The following is a 24,129-nucleotide window of genomic DNA, read 5'->3' on the forward strand; positions in this document are numbered from 1 at the left end:
AGCCATAAATCGGGAGCTGTGGCAGCAGGCTGTGAGCTGACCTGGCGTGTGCCGCTCCAGACACCCATGTGTACACACTGCTTTTCGGGAGAGAGCAAGGAATCACATGATTTGTGTCAAAGCAGTGTGAGTTTACTGCAGAGCTCTGGTACAGGCTGTTCCCCGTGTCCGGGGCGGGCCCGAGACCTGGGGGTCTTGTCCTGGCTACATGGGAAGGTGTGTCACACTCCGAGAGGTAAATCAACATTTGCCGCTCGTGCCCTCAGCCAGAAAATAAGATAAAATAATAATAATTTTAAAAGTGTAGTTCAAAGACCTTTAAAGTACAGATACTTAAATAACGGACAGAGAAATTCTGTGACTGCTTTTGACAGAGAAGAAACAGAGAGTGGGATTTGTCATGTTGAGACATACAGTCCTTACTGTAACGATCTACTAACTACCAAAATAATGCGTGTCAAAAGTACAGCAACACAGAACTCTGTTCATGAGCTGCCTGAAAACCCCATGCACAAATGAGTTTTTTTCTGATGTGATGCTCTGTGTGGATTTATGATAAACTAAAAAAGTTCTCCTGCACTTGCAGTGCACTTGCAAAATGAATTTATCTCCGATGCATCGTTTATTCCACCAAGTAATTCAGCCAAATGCTGAGCTGTTCGACTGTTAAAGGAATATTCAACTTAGCTAAAGATAGAAAACATCTTAAATTGGGTGTGGGCATGTGTGGAAAAATATAAAAGGAGGAAGTGACTGGATTCTGTGTAACTGTGTATGAATGCAACAGTTGCTTTTCTAGAAAAGAAAGCGGAATATTTTTTGATAAAGAAAAGTGTTTCATAGTACAGTTTAGTCATATATTTACTGATCCTTCAGCCCATTTTTTACCCTTAAGGAATAGAATAATCTAAGTTTCCTGTGTGGAGTTGGGAATGCTTGCATAAGTGATGTTACCATTGCATGGCTTGCTAAAACCATAATTCATAACAGTTACTTTAGTGACAGATTTGCCTATTACACAGTAACATTTTGTTATTCATCATTGTTTCAGACTTTTTTCCTCCATTTGTCCATTGCTCTGCACTTCCTTTCAGTTAAACTTGATTATTCTGCCTGATGTACTAAAAGAGGAATTGCTGAGTACTTAGTTTGGGTGGTTGTATTTAACTGTGTCTATTCTTGTGGCAGATATCCTTCATATAATCACAGAATTCATTACCTCTCTTGAGTGCTTTGGGAGAACTATGGCCATGCTGAATAAATTGACCTGTTTTCCATTTTACTTCTACTTTTGTATCAGATTTGGTTTTGCTGTTGAGATATCCTGTTTTAGTTCCTGGAAGATATTGAGAGTACTGGTACAAAGTAGTCAGCTGGGCTTTTTTTCTCCTGGTTAAATAGAAGGTCAATGTTCAAGTTTCCCATGTGAGGTCATCTGTCATCCTTTATTTTTCCTATTTCTACTAATCTGAAGTAATTAATTCTCATCCAAGATTCTGTAATCCAAGATCTGGTGCTAGCCAGTGAAAACCATAGTGCTCCGTGTATCAACAGCATTCAGTGTCTTTGCCCCTTTAAAAGCCCTCTGGGAATCCTGGTGTAGTTAATAAACAACTGCAGTTTAGTTTCATGGAATAATTTGCAGTTTTCAGGCAAGGAAACCCAAGGATTCCGTTTTTCTCCTGAAAGTGCAAATACCAAGTTGAACAGTAACTCTGATTTGTTGTTCCTGTTAGAGTCTTGTATTGGAAGGTTGCAGGGACTGGATGCAGGGATTGCATGCTGGGTGTTCCTCTGGAGAAATGGGAGGTGATTTCTTAGGATTTCATGGCCTTACATGGGTTTTCCCACCCTGTAATAATTTCATGTTTGCAAAATGCAAAGTCTTTTAAGAGAATCTGTTCATATGGCTGTAGAAAGTGTTTTCTCCCAACCCTGGGTCTTCATGAGGAGAATATTTTTCCATAGCTTGAAGGCCGGGATTGTTTTATGCCTTGGAGGGCCTCAAGAGTAGTGCAAGGACTTTGGGTGGAACAGCTCCTGTGAAACAACAGTTTACCTTTACCTGATGATGTTTTCCCTGGAGTATAAAGATGTTCATTCAAGGCTCCAACTCTGTGAAGAGGCAAATCTCATCATGGTGCAGCTGATTAGCACACTTGGGTGATTGTCTAACGATGCCTGTAAACTGTGCCTGCACTGAACACCAGTGAGGAGATGAATAATCAAAGCTGGCCTAGAGGTATCAGTGCTCTGGTGGTGGATGCCAGCACTCATGAAGGTTACCTGTAGGTGTTAAACACCTGCTCACATACTTCAGCTGTGTTCCTTGGTGTTTAACACCAGTGGTGTTCAAACCCCAGCAAAACCTTGGGACACAAGTGCTGGAAGCGAGGAGTTACTTTCTGAGTGAACCATGAGGCTTCCAGTTCCTGCAGGATTCTAAGAGGTGCAAAGGAGGGCTTAAGGTACTGTATTTTTGAATATTGAATTCAAAAATAAATTGTGAAGCACCACAGCCTGAGTCTGGGCTGTTTTATCTTTTCATTGCAAGGACTTACCATCATTCATAAAGATCTTTCAGGATGCAAATTTTTTGCTCCTTCAGCATTTACATGGTTCTTCCTCTGTTAGACCCGATGGTAATTTTATCATTAATTTCAGAGTCAGGCATATTGTAATCACAGCAGCTGTCAATAAATTATTTCTTTTTATGTTTATTTAGTAACAGAACTGCAGGAGACCTCAGAAACTGTAACCAAGGGGGAGGCCTGATTACTGTGTTTGTTACGTTAAATTTCTGAGGATGTGCCCCTAACCCAGACACTGTCTGATCCACAGAGCAACTGGAATTATGAGGAGGTGGCTCATGAGTTAGGGGGGGAAAGTGTGTTGGTGCATTGGTTTTGTGAAACATACTTTGTTTAGATGTCGTTTGTATTTAAACAGAGTATGGGCCACAAGCCAAATTCATATTCATGAGCTTGCTGCTTTATTTCTGTTGCCTTGGAAGGCTGTGTAGTCACAAGAGCAGAATCAGCCCTGTGTTTGGGGCTAAAAGCTCACTTTTAGTATCTTGTATATTGCCATTTTATGTCAAAAATTATGTAAGTACAGGTTTTGTTTAATTCATGCATCTCTGTTATGCAAAACTGATCACAGACTTTTTTAGCAAGACTTATTAATAAAAAAATTTTACTTACAAAGCCCTTCTCATATCTTCTGGGAATCCATTTGAATTTTATTTAGGTTCCATTTAGGGTACAGACAGAGATGGCAACTTCACTGCACTGCTGTGGTTTTGACTCCAGGTTTCCAGAGAAGAACAGATGCTGCTTTAATCCACTGTAGCACAAAGCCCCAGTATTACGTTAAAGGGGAATGCAAATTTAGCTAAATAAATCCTTTTGCTTCCTTACAATAGACAAGAGACTAGAATCGTTCTCATGAAATAATTGTAGGGATGTCTTTAATAAAAATAAAATTAAAAATACAAGCTTTGGTATGATAAAAAATATCAAACCATTTAGTCCCTGTGAGAGAAGCAGAAAATTAGAATGATGGCTTTGATAGCCTTTACTACAGGAAATTGATGTATTATATCTGTTAATCAGATTCTTTCAGTAGTTCAGTGTCATCCCAGTTAAACTTGTGATTATAAACAAAGGACACAATTCCCAGTTGCCTTCTGCTGTGCAAGCACAAACAAAGTGCCACAGCTATGATCTGGCTTCCATTCACATCAGTGGCTACGTGCAGGGCATGGCCATAGAAAAAGAATTCTAAGCTAATTTGGAGGGTGCTCTCATTACTTAGTCCAAAAAATTTCAGTCACCCCTAAAACTCACCAGATTAACAAGGATGGATGTGTCACGAACACAGAAAAAGAAGACCAAATCCTTTTGTCTGTGACCTTTCCAGTCATCCTTACACAGGGCAAAGGCAACAAGGATGTAAAGCTGATGCGTTTTCTGTTGCAGGGAATGTTTGCAACTAGTCCTGACTCTGCACTGCAGGAGCATTCACAGCTTGTTTAAATTCAGTTTTCACTCCCCACCTTTATGGCAGAATGGACCCAGCTCCATCTCACATCACATGGAGAGTTGGAAATGGCAGTGGCAGCTGGACCCTAAACTGGATTTAACTGGAGTGCAGTGATGCTTTTTAGTAGCCTGGAGTAGGAATGGTTGTAGGAGAGATCCTTCAGTTGTCATGGTCAGGCTGGTCAACAGGCCATGTCAGTGTCTGCACAGAATTTCAAGGGTGCATCCATAGGGAGGAATGGATGATTTAGTTGGAAGCTGTTCTGCCTTTTAAGATAGTACCAGAGACAGGGTTTCCCTCCTTGTTTGGGGATTGTGCTCAGGAAGTCATCCTTCAAAGGAGAGAGACAGCAATGTTCCTGATCCAGCTGCAGTTCCCAGGGATCTGAGTACAGAGAACAGGCCTTCAGAAATCCCTGACCTTCTGGTCATGTTGCAGCCTAAGAATAGATTTTCTCTCAATCTAACATCACTCTATGTTCTCGATCAGGAATAAAATTATTTTTCTATGTGCTTCTTCATTATTGTAATGTGCTGTGAACTGGGTGTTGAATTTTCATTCTAGAGGTGTCTGGGGTGATTCTCATGCTTCAAAGTCACCCTATTGCAAGGTGTTAAATGTTGGATAATCTCAGCTGTCCTTGGATTCATGAAAGGAACTTCATTATTTTTGTTTATATTAACTTTGCCTGTATTTTACTCTGTGAGTCTTGTTTGGAAGATACCAGTGATGTCAAGCATTTAGTTTAGTAGAAGCTGGTTTCAAGAAGGAGCTGATTTTAATTCTCTTAGATTTGAAAGAATGGGCCTTTACAACTCATAGTTTCCTGTTAATACTAGTCATTACCTGTTAATACTAGTCATTAATGCCTTGTGAAGTGGGAGAGAACAGAGGATTACTTGGAGTTAATGGAACTTGTCCCAAATGATGGCAATGTGATGCAAATTTGGTTTCCTTTTTTGTTATTAAAAAGTGATTAAGGTGTTTTTGATTAGGTTAGCCTAGAAGAAAAGTATTCCAGGTTTTCCTACCGCAGTGCAGCATGTTACACAAGACCATTTCTCTCTGTCTTTGGTTGAGATTTTCAAAATCTGTCTTTGCACGATATCACATTTTCATTTCACAAAAGGTGACCCTTGTTTTCAGGAACTGGGTTTCTACCCCTTTCCTAAAAGATACTTTTCCATTGTGGAAAGATGTGTGAATGTGAACTTTGCTGTGATGAAGAGCCCATAGATGACTGAGAGTTACCCAAGCTGTGTGTTTCAGACTCACGTTCTGGGGCATTTGAGCAGCCTCATGTGCAGCCCCAGCTAAGCCAAGCTGCATCCCATCACAGACACTGTCACAGAATATTCCTGAGCTGGGAGGGACCCACAGGCATACTCAAGTCCAACTCTAAGCAAAAGGCAGTGCAGAGTGTGGGTGGTTCTGGGAGCCAGCAGTGCTGGGCAGCTGTGCTGCACCCAAAGGAAGCTGCAACATGCCCTGCACAGCCCAGAAGCTGGGACTCTTCTCTGTGTGTGCAGTAAAAGATTTCCAAGGCAGGAATTGCTACTTGTGTTATTCTTTTATTGTCAACAGTGAGGTGAGTCAGAAGTTCTATTGAAAGCCGACACTTAATTCCTCTCTGCCAGAGAAAGAGCTGTAAAATGTATAGACTCAGCATAATGGGGAGGAAATGTAAAAGGAAGGAAATTGGTGAATGAGAAAAAGCATCTGTCAGCTTTTTAGCTGATTTAGAGGTTATGAGCAATCTTTTGAGGTCTCGTTTCTACAAGAGTGAAGATTTATGTGTAGTGTCTTTGAGTATGTCTGCAAACACCTTCTGTGTTTGAGCACATTGCCTTGAATCAAAGCATCATCTACAACAGTGTCTTTTCCACCAAGGCCCATACTTCCAACAAAAAATCTCCTATTCTTTGGTTTCCTTAAACACTGTGTTCTGTACGCTCTGATATAAACCTTGGGTGTGCAGCAGAGGATAAAATCTCTCTTTTATGAGGATGCCTGTGATTACAGAGAGGTGAGCAGTGCTCATGTTCCAGTGAGTTACACCATCTCTGTCCTGGTGTGTGCAGAGTGCTCAAGGCTAGTTCCTGCTCCCACTGGCTGGGTAACAGCACCCTGAGCTTCACTGGGAGCAGGAACAAGTGCCGTGCTCTCATCCTTTTCTTTCCTACCTGCTGAGAGTTTCCCATGCCCATTTGCACTTAAACATTTCGAAATTACATTGTTTTCCCATAGAGAAAACTGGTAGGGTTTCATTCTCTTTTTGGGCTTTTTTTTTCACTTGGCACAGCAAAGTTGGCAGTCAAAGTGGAGGGTTTGTGCAGTGATTAAAATGACTTTATATTATATATACTTCCAGATTCAGTTAGATCGGTGAGAGGTTTCTCTGATCAGACTTGTAACAACCCATCCTCCTTTTGGATTGACTTTTGAAAGTAAGTTACTCTGTAATTTTGAGAATTTTATCTGTAACTACAGAGGGAAGTCAACCAACCACTGGAAGTTAAACAGTCCCTTTCTAATTTTAAAAGAAGATTAGTTTGGCCAACTATTTCTTAAATCCTAGAGAGACAGCAAAGTAGCTCATATTCATCAGTGACATTGTTTGAGAGTGCACTCATTAGACAATAACAATATATTATAAGTAATTGAAATGAAATTTTTTGATTGTTCTAAATAGGTCCTTTTGTACAACATTCCTTTGCTACAGAAGTTAAAATATTGTCTAAATGAACACAATTGTTAGTGTTCTTCGACTTTATTCAATGCAGTGTCCAGTACAGAAAGATGGTTTGTTATCATTTCTGCTGCATGGACCCTCTGCATGCTCTTTGTTTATGGTGATTCTTAAATTCCCTGACAGACATACTGGAAAAGACTGGTCTGCTCAAAAGTTGTTCCTAGCTGTCTGTACTGCGTCATACTTAAAACTTCTAATTTCAAACAGAGCAGGAACAAAACCTTAAAATTAGTCAAATGACAGGCTTTATCAGGTATAGCTGATCTAAGATGAGATAGTTTTGTTCTAGGTATGAAATTTCTGGGCCTGGAACATTGACTCATTAAACAGGATTTTGTTAAGCATCTTCCAAGTAGTTCATGTTTCTAACATATATGGAATATAAGAGGGGAAAGAAGAGTATTTTCCCCCAAGACCTGTCTGGGAAGAGGAAATCAGTGTTCATTTCTGACAGAACATGATTGCCAGCAAGCCGATTTCTCAGCAGCAATGCCATTCTCTCACCCCTACCTGGGACAGGCTTGACACAACAGCTGAAGAGGTGAAAGAGAAGGATGGCTGGCCCAGGACACTAAGAATTCTTGCATTGTATCAAATGCTGCTTCAGCTGTATGTGCAAATCAGGGTTTTTCAGCTGCATACACTAAATCTTCCTTTTTCAATTTAGCGGTGTCCAAAGGGCGTGTAATATAGACAGTAGAATGTGTGCTAATATCTTGCTATCTTCAGTACATGTCATATATAATATGGGTTTGCTAAATTAAGAGGCTTTCTACTGCTGAATGTTGTATCTAAATAAATTGTAAATAGTTAAGGTCAAATTCTACTACAGCTGCATTGAGAAATTCTGCAAATTTTTCAAGCTTATCATGTTGTGTAAAAGTTTACATAGCAGGGTCAGGGCAAAGTCTGCAGTGGGAGGCAGACCTTCACAGATTTTGTTAAGTGATCCACCCCACAGACACCACAGTTTCATTAAAATTGTTAGCTTTAGTCCATGTAAGAAACAAAGCACGTTTTTGAAGCGTACAGGACATTTGCTGATGTTAATGTGTTTTATGCTTACACATCAAAAAGAAGAACTGGCCATAAAAAGACTTCAAAAATCCTAAAACTTGGGCTGGTTTGAGCTACAGGCCTCAAATTATCACCCCATAGTCATCTTTTAATAATATCAGTTTTTGAAAGCGTTGTTGCTGAATAAACATATGCTGGGTGATGATTAACACAGACTGGCAGCGAGTGATGCTGGCTGACTTTACCCAAGATAGAAGTGAACGTTTGTAAGCTGTACCCAGGTTCCGTTGGTGCTGCCAGTGCCCTTGTTACTTTTGCTAAATAATGCCAATAAAATACAGCTTTGCCTTTAGCAGGAGGGTTCAGGAGGCATTGGATGGTCCTGGGGAGGGTTGGTAGTTGGGATCCTTCTGTACGTTTCTATGTCTGATGGCCAGTATGTTTGACAAAGGTGATCTGAAAGCTGGTTAACCTTCCTTGTGCTCCTTGGAAACTGAAGTAAGCTCTCAAGTCAAGTCAAATCTCAAGTAAGCTCTTCCCAAAGGGATAGTCTTAGTTTTTAACCCTGTTGTAAATGTTATTGTCTAAAACGGGTGGGTTGTTATTTTGCTCTATTTGTGTCTCACTGCTGTCCATCACTATATCAGAAGAGACAGTGAATTCAATCCTGCATTCTTCTTCAATGGGGAGAAAATAACCTCTCATCTTTCACTCCCTGCTCTCTGCTGCTGCTGCTGACATCTGAGTATGGGTCAAAATGCCCTTTTTCCAAAGAGCGTTTTTGTTAATGCCTTTTATGGGGTTACTTAGTGAGAATTATAGCTTGGCAGTGTCCCAGGGATGGGCACTGGGGTTATCATGTTATTTCAGAATCAGGACTTGGAGCAGGGAGCAGCTGCAGGTTTGCAGGGCACTCAGGGGCACCTGACTGCCTGTGGAGTTCTGCCCTTCCTCAGTGGCTCTCGGACTCTTTGACTCAGGCTGCTGTTATTGGCACTCTCACCCAGAATATTACAGAATGAGTGACTACTTTGTTAGGGTTTGCTTCTGAGACACATCCAAATTGTGTCTGTGTTTTTCTTGCAATGATATTTAACTTCAGTCAGATGAATTACCTAGGACATTACTTTGATGTGCATTCAAAGGTTTCATTTGTTTTGAACAGAAACAGCTGAATTGAGAATGCATTGGAAGTAAAACACATTGGTCAATATTTCTTTCCCGGATCAAAGCCTTTGTCACTGCCTGTGAAGGCTGTTGTCCATCATAATGGCTTTGAACTCTTGGCAGGATATATTTGAAGGTAGACTGGTTTGTTAATGTTATTGTGCTTGTTGAATTCAGAGATTTGTTTAAGTTCTTAATATAATTGACTTCTGTTTACTAGACAGCACAAACCAGACATGGCAATAAGGACTAGGTTCTAGTTCAGACTGTACTAATAATAAACTTCTGCTCAAATGTTCTCACTCCAGTGGGAATATTGTATTGAGGGGTGGAGCAAAATGCTGAACCGTGGCTTGTGTGAAGTACATATGGCCAGTTCTGCATTTTGAGAAGTTAATGGAGAATGTTTTGTGAGGTAATTTGAGATAATACAATGCACACATGAGACCTTTAATTAAATGCACCTTCTCGTTTATGGCAGAGAGCACCACAGGTACTGAAGCACAAGGCAGCTTTGAAGCAGTGGAGTGTACCCTGTACTATAGTGCTCATGTAAGATGAGGCTGTGTTGGGAGGCACAGCTCTGGAGAGCAGAGTTCTGGTGCAACTATCACTTAAAATTACACATTCAAATCAGGGCTTCCTTGCACTTGTAAAGGCAAAGTTATGTGCAAGAAATTAACTTTTGGAGAGGTTTGTTCCTATGTGGAATGCCCACATTTGGCCTAAACATTTTTGCTATTTGAGTGGTTTGTTTCAGCCATCATGTTGGGAGTGTCTGGCCATATCAGCTGCTGCAGCAGCTGCCATCCTGCTTCTCTCTGTTACTCACTTAGTTCCACAGGCGACTTCTGGTCTGCATTCTTTGGGCTAGGTAGAGAATCTGGATCTATTTCAAGTAGAAATCTATATTTAGGAGCCCAGATCGCAGTTTGACTGGTTTTAACCTCCGCATTTTAAAAGGAGATGGTTGGTGTAAAACAGATGTCTTCTTCCTCCCTGGGCATTTGGACCTGTTTATACAGAATATTTATTTTTGAGTGAGGCATAAGTTTTACTGGAAATTATGTTTATGAAATGAGATTTTAATGCAAAAAGCTTCACTCTGTGGTTTGCATTTAAATCCATCTCATAAGTCATAAGGCAGAGTCCCAAGAAGGTATCTGGATACTTCAGCTGTAGATATGTTGGTGTTTATGGACAGAAAAGTTTTTGGAACCAAGGAGGAAGATAAGTTTGCTGAATTGTTCTGTGAGTAGATGTGACTTAAAGAGAACCAGCTTTACATGCATTTTTCCTGAAGAGGGAAATAAATCATATGGATCCAGGGAAAAGCAAGCGAGAGAAGGATGTATGTGGGTAAGGAATTTGAGGAAGAACCACTATGCAAATGTTTCACTGTTGAGACAAATAAAGTATCGATTCTTCATTAAGCTCAATTTGCATTTAGGCTGTGCTGACTACCTGGAGTATTACTGCTGCACTGTCACAGCCCTGCTTTAAAACCTCCCTGCCTTCCAAAGAACAGAGCCCTTGGATTGTCATGGTCAAACTGAGTGGCTTTATCACCTTGTGCTGACTGGAATTTTAAGTTGGACATATTTTTGTTGCTGTATTTTAACACTCACGCTACCTTTCCACAATGTAGAAGAAAAGAAATTTATTCTGTGTATCCTTGAATTTGTGTTCATGCTTCTAAGGATCTGAAATGCTGTGGAAAAATCTTCAAAGATGTAGCAGCACAAACTTATTATAGTCATACTTCTCTCTGTGTCCAAAACAATTTTTTAACAGGATTAATATAATGCTGATTGGTTCTCATGCGTCTATTATCCAGTTGTTACAGCCTGTTTTCAATTTCATGACTTTATATATTACACTGTTGAAAGTCCATTCCACAAGAGTGATGAAAATAATACTGATGTCAGAGAATGCTCATTGCTAAAACAGCTTCTCAAACATTTGCTCTGTTCTGCTGAGAAGGTCTTCTTGGTTCTATTTTAGAATGTTGCATGCAGTTTGGGATTGGCATTTGCATTATTTAGAAACATGTTTCATTTCTTTGTTTCAAACTAAATCTGCAGCAAACTGGTTTAAACATTTGGGTGATTTCTGTGAGCATATGTTCCCATTATCTTCATGTTTTAGTTCTAAAAATGCACAGGGACATTTGACTGCTTGTAAACTGGGGGTTTTCTGGGGTGAGAGGAGCACTGAATCATTTATTGCATGTGATGTTATTGTTATATCAGGACCTTTTCCTAGCAACAGCAGATCCTCCCCTTTTTATCAGCCTGGATTTTTTTAATGTATTACAAGCTGAGGTTTATGCAGGAAGGAATTTTCAGTTTCTGATAAAATGCTGGTTTAGTCAGTGCTGGCCACTGTTTCAAAAATTAATTTAGTTGTATAAAGTTTTTCAATGGCTCTATTTTAAATTTTTGTTCATGCAAAGTCATATTAGTAATACTAATTATTTTTAAATACTTAATTTTCATTCTTTAGTTGTTCCATTCTCTGCTTCTTTATGAAATACTTGCAAGCAACCTTTCATTTTTTCTGGCTTGGCAGATAATGAATGTCTATTTTCTGCTGAAACAGGAGTGTAATAAAACAGTTGGACTTCTGAGTTAATTTCAGCTCTTTTGCATTCTCTTAATACTGCACAATTAGAATATTCAACAGATTGCTGGGCTCACTAGTAATATGCAGTTGCACATTGCAGGGAGATGAACCAAATTAATCCACTAGACTTTCTTTTTTTAAAACTATGTAATTATCAGTAATTGTACTGGACATGTCTGGTAGGTAGCAGATGCCTCAAATTGGAGACCTTTATTAAGAAACTGTTTCTAATTCCAATTGGGACTTAATTACCATTTATTTAATAATATATATGTATATATAATAAAATCCTAAGTAATAATAATTAACCATATTACATTGTCCATTTTTGTAGTGTGCTTAATATACTTCATTTCTCCCCGATCAGAGACAGGCCGTGTGTGCAGGGTTTGGAAGTAAAGTAGTGCTGGAGAGGCGTCTCAGCTACTCCATCAGTCCCAGGGAGACTTCTCCTGGTTCGTGCTGCAAGCCTGGAACAGAATCCTTGACATTTTTGTGTGCTGGCAGTTCTAATAAGTACACAGATAAAAACCACCCTCATAACCCTGCAGTGACTGGCTCATGCTCTGAGTCTGTGTAGGAGTTACAGAATGGTTGGGTTGCAGAAGCTCTCTCAGGCACTGAGTCCAGCCATTCCCCCAGCACTGCCAAGGCCATCCCTGCCTCATGTCCCCAGGTGCCACATCCACACGGATTTTAAACCGTTCCCCCCAGGGAACAGAACACCTGTGCACAGCAGCCAGTTTTTCCAGAAGGCTGAGAGAAGCAGTGCCAAAGGCTTTGCTGGAGTCACAGCAGGAGAGCCGGTCGGTCAGGCAGGACCTGCCTTTCCCCAGCCCAGGCTGGCCAGGCCTGATTTCCAGCTTGTCCTGTGTTGACACTCAGGGTGACATGCTCCAAGACCTGCCTAGCACTGAGGTCAGGCTGCCACATCTGGAGTTCCCCAAACTCTCCTTCCCCTGCTTCTTGAAGATGGGTGTTTTGTATTTGATAACCTCTAGTTACCCAAGGCTGCTGAGAGATGATGGAAGTTGGCTCAGTGAGCACTTCTGCCAGTTCTGTGCTGCTCCCCTTGGTGAAGCAATTCAACTTGTCACCCTTACAGGTTCACACAAGTCATATTTGTTGACATATTTTTCTTCTCCACACATATGTAAAGTAGAAGAAGTAGAAAGCAAGCTGCTTTTCTTTGGCAGTGAAGTTTCATTTTAATGAAATAATTCATATGGAGCATCATTGCTCCTGGGAGGCTGGGAAGAGCTGAATGGGGGAAAGCCTGAAAGCCTGTGCACCTGTGTTTGCTTGGAAGGGCTGCTGTTGTGCCTGTTGTGAAAGGTAATTACTTCCATGCTTCAAAGGTCAGGTGGCAGGGAATAGGCCCATGAGCAAAATGAGATCAAGCATTACAGTCAGTCAAGCATCACATTTATATTTGGAAAAAGTACAAAAGGCAGACTAAAAATTAAGAAGAAATCCTTAACTTTAGTCAGAACTCTGGGCAGATATCCTTCCAACTTCTTCTGACTAGGGCAGTACCCTTTTTATTGAGGAAAAGGTTAAGGGATCCATCAAAGGCAGTGTTACTAAAATGTCAACAGGAGGTTAAAATCAGCATGGAAGGGTTACTAAATACTTCACCATGTAAGAGTGAGGAAGGCAGAAACTGTCAACAGAACCTAAGAAGATAATTCCAGCCTTTCTGTTAAAAACACATTTATGATGCTTGTATGGAAAGTACTTGCAAATAAATTTGCAGCTAGGATATGATGTCCAAAATAGCACTGCCTCACAGCTGGCAGAACAGAGGAATTTCAGTGTTTGAAGAGAGAACGTGAAGCGGCTCAGTATCATACCAATGGATGTTTCAGAGAGAATGATCTGTTTGTTTTTAGCGGGTGGTTGCACAGTTTCAATGTCACCGTCAGAACTCTGGATAGTTTATCATTTTTAAGTTGAAAGCCAGCTGTATCACGGAGGAAAAGGGATTACTTTCCTGTCAGCTTCCTTTTTGGAAAAAGCAATGTGTGCACACTGCAAATATTTCCAGCTTGGGTTAAGTATGTTTGAAAATACCTTTTGGTTGGAGTAATATTTTGATGGGCAAAAAGAGAGGACTTGCTTTCAGTTTTACATGTTTATAGAAGCATTTTAAGAAATCTAAGGGGCTTTTATTCTCCTTCTCTTTAAAAAGTACGAACTGTTCAAGCTGGGAGAGTTTGGCCGGGGTTAACCCTCAGCTCTTCAGTCGGTGGAGAACATTATTTCAGAAATTGCTCTATACTTTTTGAAAGGACAGCTGAGAGACAACAGGAGGGCTTTGGTTTTTAAATACATGTGAATGAAGGAAAAAAATACAGGGCTTGGTGGGAATGTGGAATTTTACTTCTTTGGAGTTTGGATGTACCTTTCCTAAAACAAAAGGTAGGGGAAGTGCTGCAAATGCTTGTATTCTGCATGTGTGAAGTGTTTACTGAGTCTTTTGAAGGATTAAAAAAAAAAAAGGGAAAATTTTGTTTTTCTGCCAATGCTCTAGTGTACACAGGATGAGACAGTAAATAGTACTGTGGAACATGAAAGGATGGAAGAGTGAAAGTGCATATATTGCAATGTGAGAGTGCCCTCCTGCAAATACAACTCAAGTACAAATTGCTATTAGTCATCAGTACTTCAGAATACACCTAGGTCTCAGTTTTAAAATGTTTCCTATTGTGTGCAACCCTTTTAGTACAAAAGGTATTTTCCCTTTCCTTTCTTTCTTAGCAATAACAGCATTCATGTGAAAGCAAAGTTGTTTCTTTGCCCGATAGGTGCTTTTGAGCTTTCTTCACCTGAAAACATGTTACTTTCATTAGCTAGAAACACCGTCCCTCGGGATGCTTTGCTCAAAACCTGCCAAAAGTATCCCATGGGAGCAGTCTTTCCCTAGCAGGGAAAGAAATTAGATTTCTCCTGCAAGTACTTTTTCCCAACTTTAGTTTCTAGAAACATCGTAGCTCTCAAGATCCATTAAATCCCAATCTCCATGAAAGTCATCCTTTTATGTCAATTCGCAATATAAGGGTAAGAAAATATTGCTTTAATTTGTCAAAGCAAAGAAACACATAAATAAGCATCTGTCATTTTGAATAGAAAAGCTTGGAAATGAGTAGTCTTGTAAGAAATTAGAAGTTCTCATTCATTTTACAGAGTAGTTGCTGAGGGACTTACTCAGGATGTTATTAGTAATTAGTGTATAAAATTAAATAATGCTTGAAATCTCTATTCTTCTGTTTGACTCATGCTCTAAAGATGTCACGGGCATTACAGATTGAGACTAGCAAAAACTACAGCAGAAACTGCAGTAAAAACTGTGGTGTTTGACATGAAAGCCACATTACCTGTAACACTTGCACGCGAAAAACAGAACTGGCTAGATGCTTACACGAAACGAAACTAAAGGAAACCGGTGCTGTTTGCTGTTGAGGATTTTGGTGTGCCGGACTCACCTGAGGCTTTTTCTGTCTCTGTTTTGCTGTGCAGTGTTGAGGGGGAGGCTCCCAGCAGCGAGACCGGCACGTCTCTGGATAGTCCCTCTGGCTACCCGCAGGGCCCTATAACGCACAGCTCCACACTGAGCCCCGAGCACTACGAGCACCCCTACGGGCTGTACTCCATCGGACCGGGTCAGCAGCGAGCCCGCCGGCCCAAGCTGCAGCACTCCACCTCCATCCTGCGCAAACAGGCCGAGGAAGAAGCCATCAAACGGTCCCGATCACTTTCCGAGAGCTATGAACTCTCTTCAGACCTACAGGATAAGCAGGTATTTGAGATTTGAGCTCTGCTGCCTCATTTGTGGCTGGGAACTGGGAGAAGTCTTTTCTAGCATTGCTTCAATTGGGACTTAAAACTCTTATTCTTTGTCCCACACACCTGTCCTACCTCCTGGTGAAAAGTGTAAAAGATAGGTTAATACTGTTAAAAGTAAAAACAGTTCTTGGAACTGAGATTTTATGCTCCAGGAGTGTACTAGAATCATGCAAAATGTTTTTCTAAGAAAATTAGTCATTTTGAAACCTGGATGCTTTTGTTGTCACAGAAAGGAAGGAAGAACTTACTGCAACTGATATTCTCTTATATCTGTGAGGTGTATTAATATATTTTTGTATTTTATGGTGGAACTTGCAGATTACTATTCCCTTCATTAACGGAGTTTTGAGTTTTTACTTTCAAAACCCATAAATATAAAGTATGTTAAAGTCGTTATGAGAGTTAAATGCTTTTGTGAGACTTTACCCTTGTCCTGAGCTGCATGAAGTGATGAGGGTGTGTGTGTTCGCCTGGCAGGTGGAGATGCTAGAACGGAAGTATGGGGGTCGGCTGATCACCAGACATGCTGCCCGCACCATCCAGACCGCTTTCCGCCAGTATCAGATGAACAAGAACTTTGAGCGCCTGCGCAGTTCTATGTCTGAGAACCGCATGTCAAGGCGCATCGTCCTGTCCAATATGAGAATGCAGTTTTCCTTTGAAGGACCTGAGAAAGTCCACAGCTCCTACTTCGAAGGGAAGCAGGTTTCTGTTACAAATGATGGGTCAAAGCTGGGCTCCCTTGTACCATCAGAGTGCAACGAGCTCGGGGAGACTGCTACCATGAAGTCCCCAGCAGCATCCACTGATTTCACTGATGCTATAACAGAACTGGAGGATGCTTTTTCCAGGCAGGTGAAATCCCTGGCAGAATCCATCGACGATGCGCTAAACTGCCGCAGCCTGCATTCGGATGAAATCCAGAGTGCGGAGCAGGTCAGGAGCCGGGAGATGGAGAGGGAGAGCTGTGCCCCGAGCAAACCAGCCATCCACAATGTGGATCACAGGAAGCTGGATGAGATGACGGCGTCCTACAGTGATGTCACGTTATACATTGACGAGGAGGAGCTGTCCCCGCCCCTGCCGCTCTCCCAGTCTGTGGACAGACCGTCCAGCACGGAGTCGGACCTGAGGCTCCGCGCCGTAAACTCTTCCCAGGAGTACTGGTCCATGACCCACAAAGATGATAAGATAGACACTGATACGAGCTGTAGGAGTACCCCATCACTGGAATGTCAGGAGCAGAGGATGAGGATGGAACACCTCCCTCTACTCACTATCGAGCCGCCCAGTGACAGTTCTGTGGACTTGAGCGATCGCTCGGAGAGGGGCTCGTTAAAGAGACAGAATGCATACGACCGAGGAATCACCAGCCAGCAAGGCACCCCCAAACATATCCCTCACAGCATTCCTGCCAAGATCATCACCCGGGAGGAGCAGGACGCCAGGCACAGGGCTAGGCCCATAGACAGTCACTTGGCCATCAATGGCACAGCAAACCGGCAAAGCAAATCAGAATCTGATTACTCTGATGGAGACAATGACAGCATCAACAGCACATCCAACTCCAATGATACAATAAATTGCAGCTCAGAATCCTCTTCTAGGGACAGCCTAAGGGAGCAAACCTTGAGCAAGCAAACCTACCACAAAGAGACCCGCAACAGCTGGGATTCCCCGGCCTTCAGTAATGATATTATCAGGAAACGCCATTATAGGATTGGGCTGAATCTTTTTAACAAGTAAGTACAGCACTTCCTGCCTTCCTCTCTGTCACTGAGAATGAACCAGGAGTATTTTTCTTATATCAGGAAGGTAAGACTGGTGTCTGGTACTGACCTTTCAGTGTATAAACAAGGTGCTTGTGGTGACTGTTCAAGTTTAAGTTGATGTCTTCATAGTTTAACAGCTTCAGGAAAAAAGAAAATGTATACAGTAAATTCACGAATACAAGCCGCACTGAGTATAAGCTGCATCTCTGGGTGTTGGCAAACATTTTGTTCTTTGTCCATAAATAAGCCGCACCCGAGTATAAGCTGCTCTGTCGTTCGCAGCGAGGACCCGCGTGCAACAAAGTTGCCAAATAGTAACAGAACCGCAGCAGGGCGGGGTTTACTGGCTGAGCTAACGCTGTGCAGGCTCGGCCCACTCGGGGCTGCCAACGGGGCCAGGTGGCCCCGCTCAGCGGGGCCGCTTGGGGCTGGCCGCTGCTGCCACTGGGCTCGGGTCACCCCGGCCCGGCGCTGCCCCGTGGTGGCAGGCAGGGACGGAGCACCCCTGCTCCCACGGCAGCGGGTGGGGATGGAGCCACCCCGCTCCTGCTGCAGCGGCAGCAGGCGGGGACAGAGCTTCCCCGCTCCCGTGGCGGTGGCGGTGGCGGGCGGGGATGGAGTTTCCCTGCTCCTGCCTCGGCGGCGGCGGGCAGGAACGGAGCTTCCCCGCTCCCGCGGCAGCGGCGGAGGGTGGGGACGGAGCCTGCCTGCTCCTGCCGCGGTGGGCGGGGACAGGAGCCCCCTACTTACCCCACGGGCCGCGGGGATGGCGGCATGGGGCCCCTGCCTTCCCCCCAGGCCGCGGGGAAGGCAGCACAGGGCCCCCCCCGTCTCTACCCCGGCCTGCAACAGAGGAGGGAAGGAGAGAGCTCTCCCGCCTCTCTCCCCGCCCCCCGTGCTGCCTGCAGGGAGCCAGGCTCCACCCACGGTGCAACAGAGTAACAATTTGTAACAATCGCGAAATGCCAGCTTTTACTGGCAAGTTGCTCGACTCGGCACCTCAGTTTCCACTTCTGGGGGTGGAAATGTCAGAAAATTATTCACATATTAGCCGCTCCTGAGTATTAACCGCTTTTCTGGTTTGGGAGCAAAATTTTAGTCAAAATGATGTGGCTTGTATTCATGAAACTACTGTAATTATGTGTATAGGAATGGTAGTAAGTTATTGAAGATTAATCCAACTCCTTTCTTGGGGAAAAATATGATGGCTCGGTCCTGATCCATTTTTTGGTGTTATAAAAAATTCGGATTTCTTCCTGCCCTAATCATGTAGGTGGTGTAAAACGCATCAGATGGGAATTAGAAACAGCATGCAGCATATGATGCGTTTCCTGTTTAACACTGGCAGGGCCTGGAATTTGTTCAGTTAATCTCATTAAAACTGATGCTAAAAGCCAATGCACGGAATATTTTTTATACTAAATTGATGTTTATTTATCATAAAACTATCACAAAATTAGTATTTCTGCCTACAACTGATAATTTCCCTATGTTTTCCCTGTGGCTTGTGTGATTTCAGGCCTCCTTTTCAGGTAGTGCTTTGATATGTTTGGATTGATGGGTTGGTGGTTCCTCATGCATTTGTTGTAACGCTGCAGCTTTTTGGTGCTATCAGATGAGCTGTGGGTTACATCCCCAAGTTTGGCTGTAAACACTTTCAGGTTTAGCTTTTAATCTTGGTGAAAATGCCTTTCTGGGAGCTTCCAGCTAATTGGAATTATGCAAGTTGTAGGATTGCTGCTTATGAAGTTGAATGGGTAGGAAAATACATCAATTAGCTCTTTTTTAGAAGATTTTAAAATAACGTCCTTGGCAGGGCTGTCAGGGAGGAAGATGTTAGTGCTGTCAGCTGACATTTAACACTTGGTGTTTTCCTGGGTTTTGCACAGCAATTAGGCCTCGAGCAGTCAATGCTCAGCGAGCCGCAGGCTTGGTAAGAGTCTTTTGAGTCAGCTGCAGAAGGGCATAGGGAAAAAGTGCATGGAAAAAGTGCTCAGGCAGCATGCAGGTGTGTATGAGAGCATTGGAAGCTGTCAGGTGCTGCTTAGTGACACATCAGTAGGAGGCTGCAAGTGAAAAATAAACATCAGGAACAGATAAGAGTAGAGGCAGTTGATTGAAACAGATTGAAGTGACCTTGCTGCACGGACTTGCATAGAGAGAAACCTGCTCTCTATATTGTTGTGAGGTGATGTGCAGCTCCTCAGCAGTCAGTGCTGCAGGACAGGACTGTGCAGAGCTCCAGGCAGCACCTCTGAGTGGCATCTTTTGCTCTGTGTAATTTCCTTGTCCCCACTGCATTTTATCTCCAGTGCTGAAAACGAACTGAAGACTGTCATTACTTCTTCCTGAGTCAGTGTGATTCTATTGATTGGTGAGACAGTCCGCAAATATCCCACATATCCCACATGTCTTGGGTTTTGATTGTCGCCCTTCAGGTCTGAGGATTGTGACATTCTTGTTAATGTGCAGTGTCAGGTATTGAACCATCACAGTATGTGATGGTGCATAAATCTGTAAATTCTTTTGAAAAGAGAGCTGGAAATCCTTCAAAGCTTTATTCTTGTGAAAGTTCAGGAGTCTCTAGAGAGTGCATCAGGTGGGATTGCAAACTGCATCTTGAGGTGAGTGGTCAGTGCAGTGGTCATGTCAGTGCAGCAGAGTCACTTCACTGTCTTTTCACCACATTATCTTTACAACACATTTATGATCATCAAACCACGGAGCAGTGGGAGTGTTGGCAGCAGCTCCTGGAAGGATGTGTGCTCCACCCAGGAGGAAGCACTGAAAGAGGTGGCTTTGAACTTACCTAGTACAAGAGGGCAAGTTTTTTTCCAAATGTCTTCATCTACCAGTGGAAATTTTAGGGATGTCTTTTATAAGGAGTTCAGCTTAATTTTACTATGCCTTTGAAATCTTTCTTGCAAATTAAGATCTCAAGTCTTAATTAACTAATGTCCTTTTCTTTGTGGTACGTGAAGCTTGACTGAAATGCAGAGAATTAACAATGTTAAAGAAGTGCATGAATTGTAGCAAACGCTTCTGCTTTGTTCAGTAGAAGTGCTACAGGGATGAAGATTTTAAAAGCATGGAAAGTCACTATCATCACAATTGAAATTTCAATTTTTGGGTTTTCTGGCTTTCCTATTTTAATAACAATTTCTAGAAGCCAAAGTGCAGTTTTCTTATCAGAGGCTCTTTATTAGGATAGGCAGTTATGGGTGGGGTAAAAGTTGAGCACAGCTGGTGGTTCAGTTCACTTAATCACTGATAGATGCAAAACATCAGTAGCACAAAGCTCCCTGGAGACTGGAGAACACATGACATTGGGAAAAAAATATAAGTCATTGAAAATCACTTTTCTGGGAGTTCTGTTGGAAGAATACAAGAAGTTCTATTGGAACCCATGGCAGAGGGTTTGGAATAAATCATCTTTAGTGCCCCTCCCAGCCCAAACCATTTTGTAACTCCATGATTATCACTTGATCACGGATTTTTTTTCAAACTGTAAATTTGCCTTCAATTTGGAACCTTAGGGTTGATTAAAGAAGTGCACTTTTTGAAGATCATTTGTAGTAGCTAGCCAGTGAGCTAGAAGGTAAAGTATCATCCAAAATGGAATTATTTCTGCCAAAGAAATTGTAGCTGAGTACCAGCTTCTGTGCATTGCTGTGGCTCTGAATGGCAGCAGTGATTCCCCCTGGCAGTGGGCTGGCAGTGTGTGTTCCCATTCATCCCTCCCCAAAGGAGGGGTTGCAGGTGCATGCTCGGAGTGCAGCAGCTCCCAGAGAGCCTTGGGCAGGCCAGCTGTGTTGAATTAGGCATTTTCTTCAGTGGAGCTGGAAAGGGATGTGGCCTGGGAGAATTGCACTAGAAACCATTCCTCCCTCACAGGCAGAAGCAAAACACTACCTAGAAAGGTTTATTTTGCAGGCTGCAAATCCTGCCAATGCAAATCCAGCCTCTGAGACTGGTTTGCTTACAAACAAGGCTTCAAGAGGCCTTTTGACTGTTGCTTTGAAAATAAAAAGAAGGAGAAAAAAATGAAAAAAGAGCTGTGATTTCATTCTCCTGTTTGTTTTGACTGCAGGCTGGAAGTACCAGGTTTACCAGTTATTGCACCTCATTCTGGTAGGATTTTCAGGTTCCATCCTGCTGCTGATGTGCTGATAGTTCTGACAGATTAACTAGAACAGAGTGTTTGACCTCAGCAGTGAGGAGATGTGTCCTGCCCGTGGGTCAGCAGTGCAGGACTGGCAGTCTGTGCACGTGGATTGCCACAGAGCCTTGTGCCACCAGGAGGGTGATAGCAGCTCTGGAGCCATGCCGAGCATCTGTGACTGCCAGGCGTGTTTGTTGCCCGGGGTTACTGTGCCCCCTGCCCGGGGTGACACCTGGCAGGGTCATGCCAGGGCCAGGGCCAGGGCAGTGCCTGCTCAGCACTCCTGGGCACACGACACAAACACCTTCTGTGCTAACAAAGCAGTGTCAGCAAAACCAGGACAACATCAGAGCACTTTGAAAACTTGCTGCAACTATGCCTGGTGTTACAGGAGATGGGAGATAGGGGTTGGCATCACCCAGACTCAGTTTTTAATCTAGCAGAGCCTGGAATCATGTTTAGTGTCTCTCTTGGGGTATCAGCTGTTGGAAGGCACTGTAAATGGTCCTCCCGTCTGGCAGGATTCCTGTAGCATTGTGTTCCTTGCCATGGGAGCCAGTCTTGCTGGTGCTGATTGCTGATATTGCTGCTGAGGAGAGGCTGCAAAGTACAGCTCAGGGGCTGTTTCACTGCTCTGAGCTTGGTGCCAGGGCATTGTTGAGGCTTTACATCCTAATCCTACATGTACTTCTTGGGGGTACATGAACATGACACCACTTCCATGTACTAGAACAGCACCTGGGCCAACAATAATTTTACAATAAATTTTCCCAGATGCCTTTCACCCCCTACATCCCTTCTTGTGTCCTCTTTTCCTCTCTGGAAAGGGCAGGGACAGATGACAGAACTGCTCCCCACATGTCCTCAGTGCATTACAATGCCCTGTGCTGAAGAGTTTGCTGTAGCTTCTTTTATAGTGGGCTGTTATCAAGGTTCCTGCTTTTCCAAAGTTCTCCCAAACAATTTGTTGACAGAGATAAAAGGGCTTGAGTATCTGTTTGCAATATGTAATGATGTATCATCCTTAGCCCTGAAAGCCCTACTGTCTTCCTTTATTGCACAATGGGGATGATTTTATTCCAATTTAAAACCCACTGTTGATATGAATTGGATACTAATTCCAGGAGCAGGCTTTTTCTAACATTTCTAGATTCCCTGGAATATTAATTTAAGAAGTTTTTTCTTTTACTAAGCAGATATGAGAGGAATTTGCCGAGTGCTGGTGGGATTATACCAAAGACAATATTACAAATTACAATTTCTAGATAAATTCTTTTGGAAATCTGAGGCACACAATAATAATATTTGTGAGAAGGCATATTTTTCATTTTCCATGAAAGCATCTTTAACTGTTCAACAGAGGTATAAGGTTTCCATCATTTTCCATCTCCAGGTAGAGCCTGAAAGTAATTTGGTTTCCTACGTACTGTTATACTCAAAAAGTGCTGCAAGCTTGGTTTCTATTTGGAATCCTTAAAAGTTTCCAAATGTTACTTACGTGGTTTTTAAAAAGTAGTTTTGCAAGTACTCATTAATTTAACATCTGTAATATTGGTGTTCTCAATTTACACCCATCATACTCATAATGAATTTCATTTAAGGTGCTGAACATACTTCTTGTGTTGCTTAGAGTCAGTCTCATGACACCCATTCAGCATTCCAATATCTGGTCTCTAAACACGTGCTTTCGGACTGTGCTCCTTTCAATTTGAATTTGAAAGCCTTTTGGAAACATTTCTAATGATTTACTTTGCAAGTACAGATTGAGTAGGAGGGAGAAGGCATGTATCAAACTGAGTTGATTCTCTTTACCTTTGAACCAATTCTTCTATTTTGCCAGCTGATCCCTAATACCTTCAATGATTTTTTTGAATGGTTTGACAGAAGGAGGAAGGGGGAGAGAAGAGACTTGGCCAGGATTTCACAACAGAGCCATTTGCTGTCCTTGTGTGTGCTGAGGGGGACTTCGCTGTTGTTGCAACATCTGGACTGCAGATTATTCAGGCACAGACGGTTCCAACAAAAATTAAAATCAAAGCACTCCATGTAACTTGTCCTCTAACATGCCGAGGAGTTAGTAAGAGGAGAAGAATGTTCTTAGTATGATTCTCATTATTTCTAAAAACATTTAGCCCTAAGTGAGAACACCCAAAGAAAAAAAATGCTTTGTGTGTTTTGCTTTGTTCTGTGCTTGTTTCATCTTTTCTCCTGGAGGAGCCATTTTTCCTGCTTTTTTGTTTTTCCAAAACAAATACAGTAATTTCACAACTATAAGGCGCACCCTTTTGACTAAAATTTTGATCGAAACCCAGAAGTGTGCCTTATAATCCAATGCGCCTTATATATGGACAAAGTTCGGAAATTTGCCGATCCGGAAGTGCGAGCCACAAGCTGAACCGCGAGGGGGAGCATCCCCGCGGGACCGCTGAGCTGCGAGGGGGGGCCACGCCGTGGGAGCCCCAAGCTGCGGCCGTGGTGTGGGAGTTGTGGGGGGGCCGTGCGGCAGGAGCCCCAAGCTGTGCCAGCCGGTGCCAGGGGTGGGCGGGAGTGCGAGGGCCTGCGGCACGGGGAGGGCGTCTGGGGCCGCTTTTAAAGGCTACGCCAGTCTGTGAAAAATGTTTGCAAATTGAGCACCTGCCAGTAAACCCCGCGATTGCGCGATTCTGTTACTAATTCGTTACTTTGTTGCGCGCAGATCCTCGCTTAAAAAAAAAAAAAAAAAAAAATTGCACCTTACAGTCTGG

The 24,129-nt window shown here is 42.7% G+C and overlaps 1 protein-coding gene across 14 annotated transcripts in view; it reads left to right on the forward strand.

Moving 5' to 3' along the window:
• Positions 1–24,129, forward strand: part of IQSEC1 (IQ motif and Sec7 domain ArfGEF 1) — a 297,552-nt gene that overhangs the window by 236,747 nt on the left and 36,676 nt on the right. For all 14 annotated transcript variants that reach the window (XM_033071510.1, XM_033071497.1, XM_033071499.1 and 11 more), the window contains 2 exons: positions 15,125–15,404; positions 15,929–17,193. In XM_033071510.1, the coding sequence (XP_032927401.1) occupies positions 15,125–15,404; positions 15,929–17,193 (1,545 nt within the window). The remainder of the gene's footprint in view (positions 1–15,124; positions 15,405–15,928; positions 17,194–24,129) is intronic.

The sequence above is a fragment of the Catharus ustulatus genome, chromosome 13, assembly GCF_009819885.2.
Source record: "Catharus ustulatus isolate bCatUst1 chromosome 13, bCatUst1.pri.v2, whole genome shotgun sequence".
NCBI classification, from domain to species: Eukaryota; Metazoa; Chordata; class Aves; order Passeriformes; family Turdidae; genus Catharus; species Catharus ustulatus.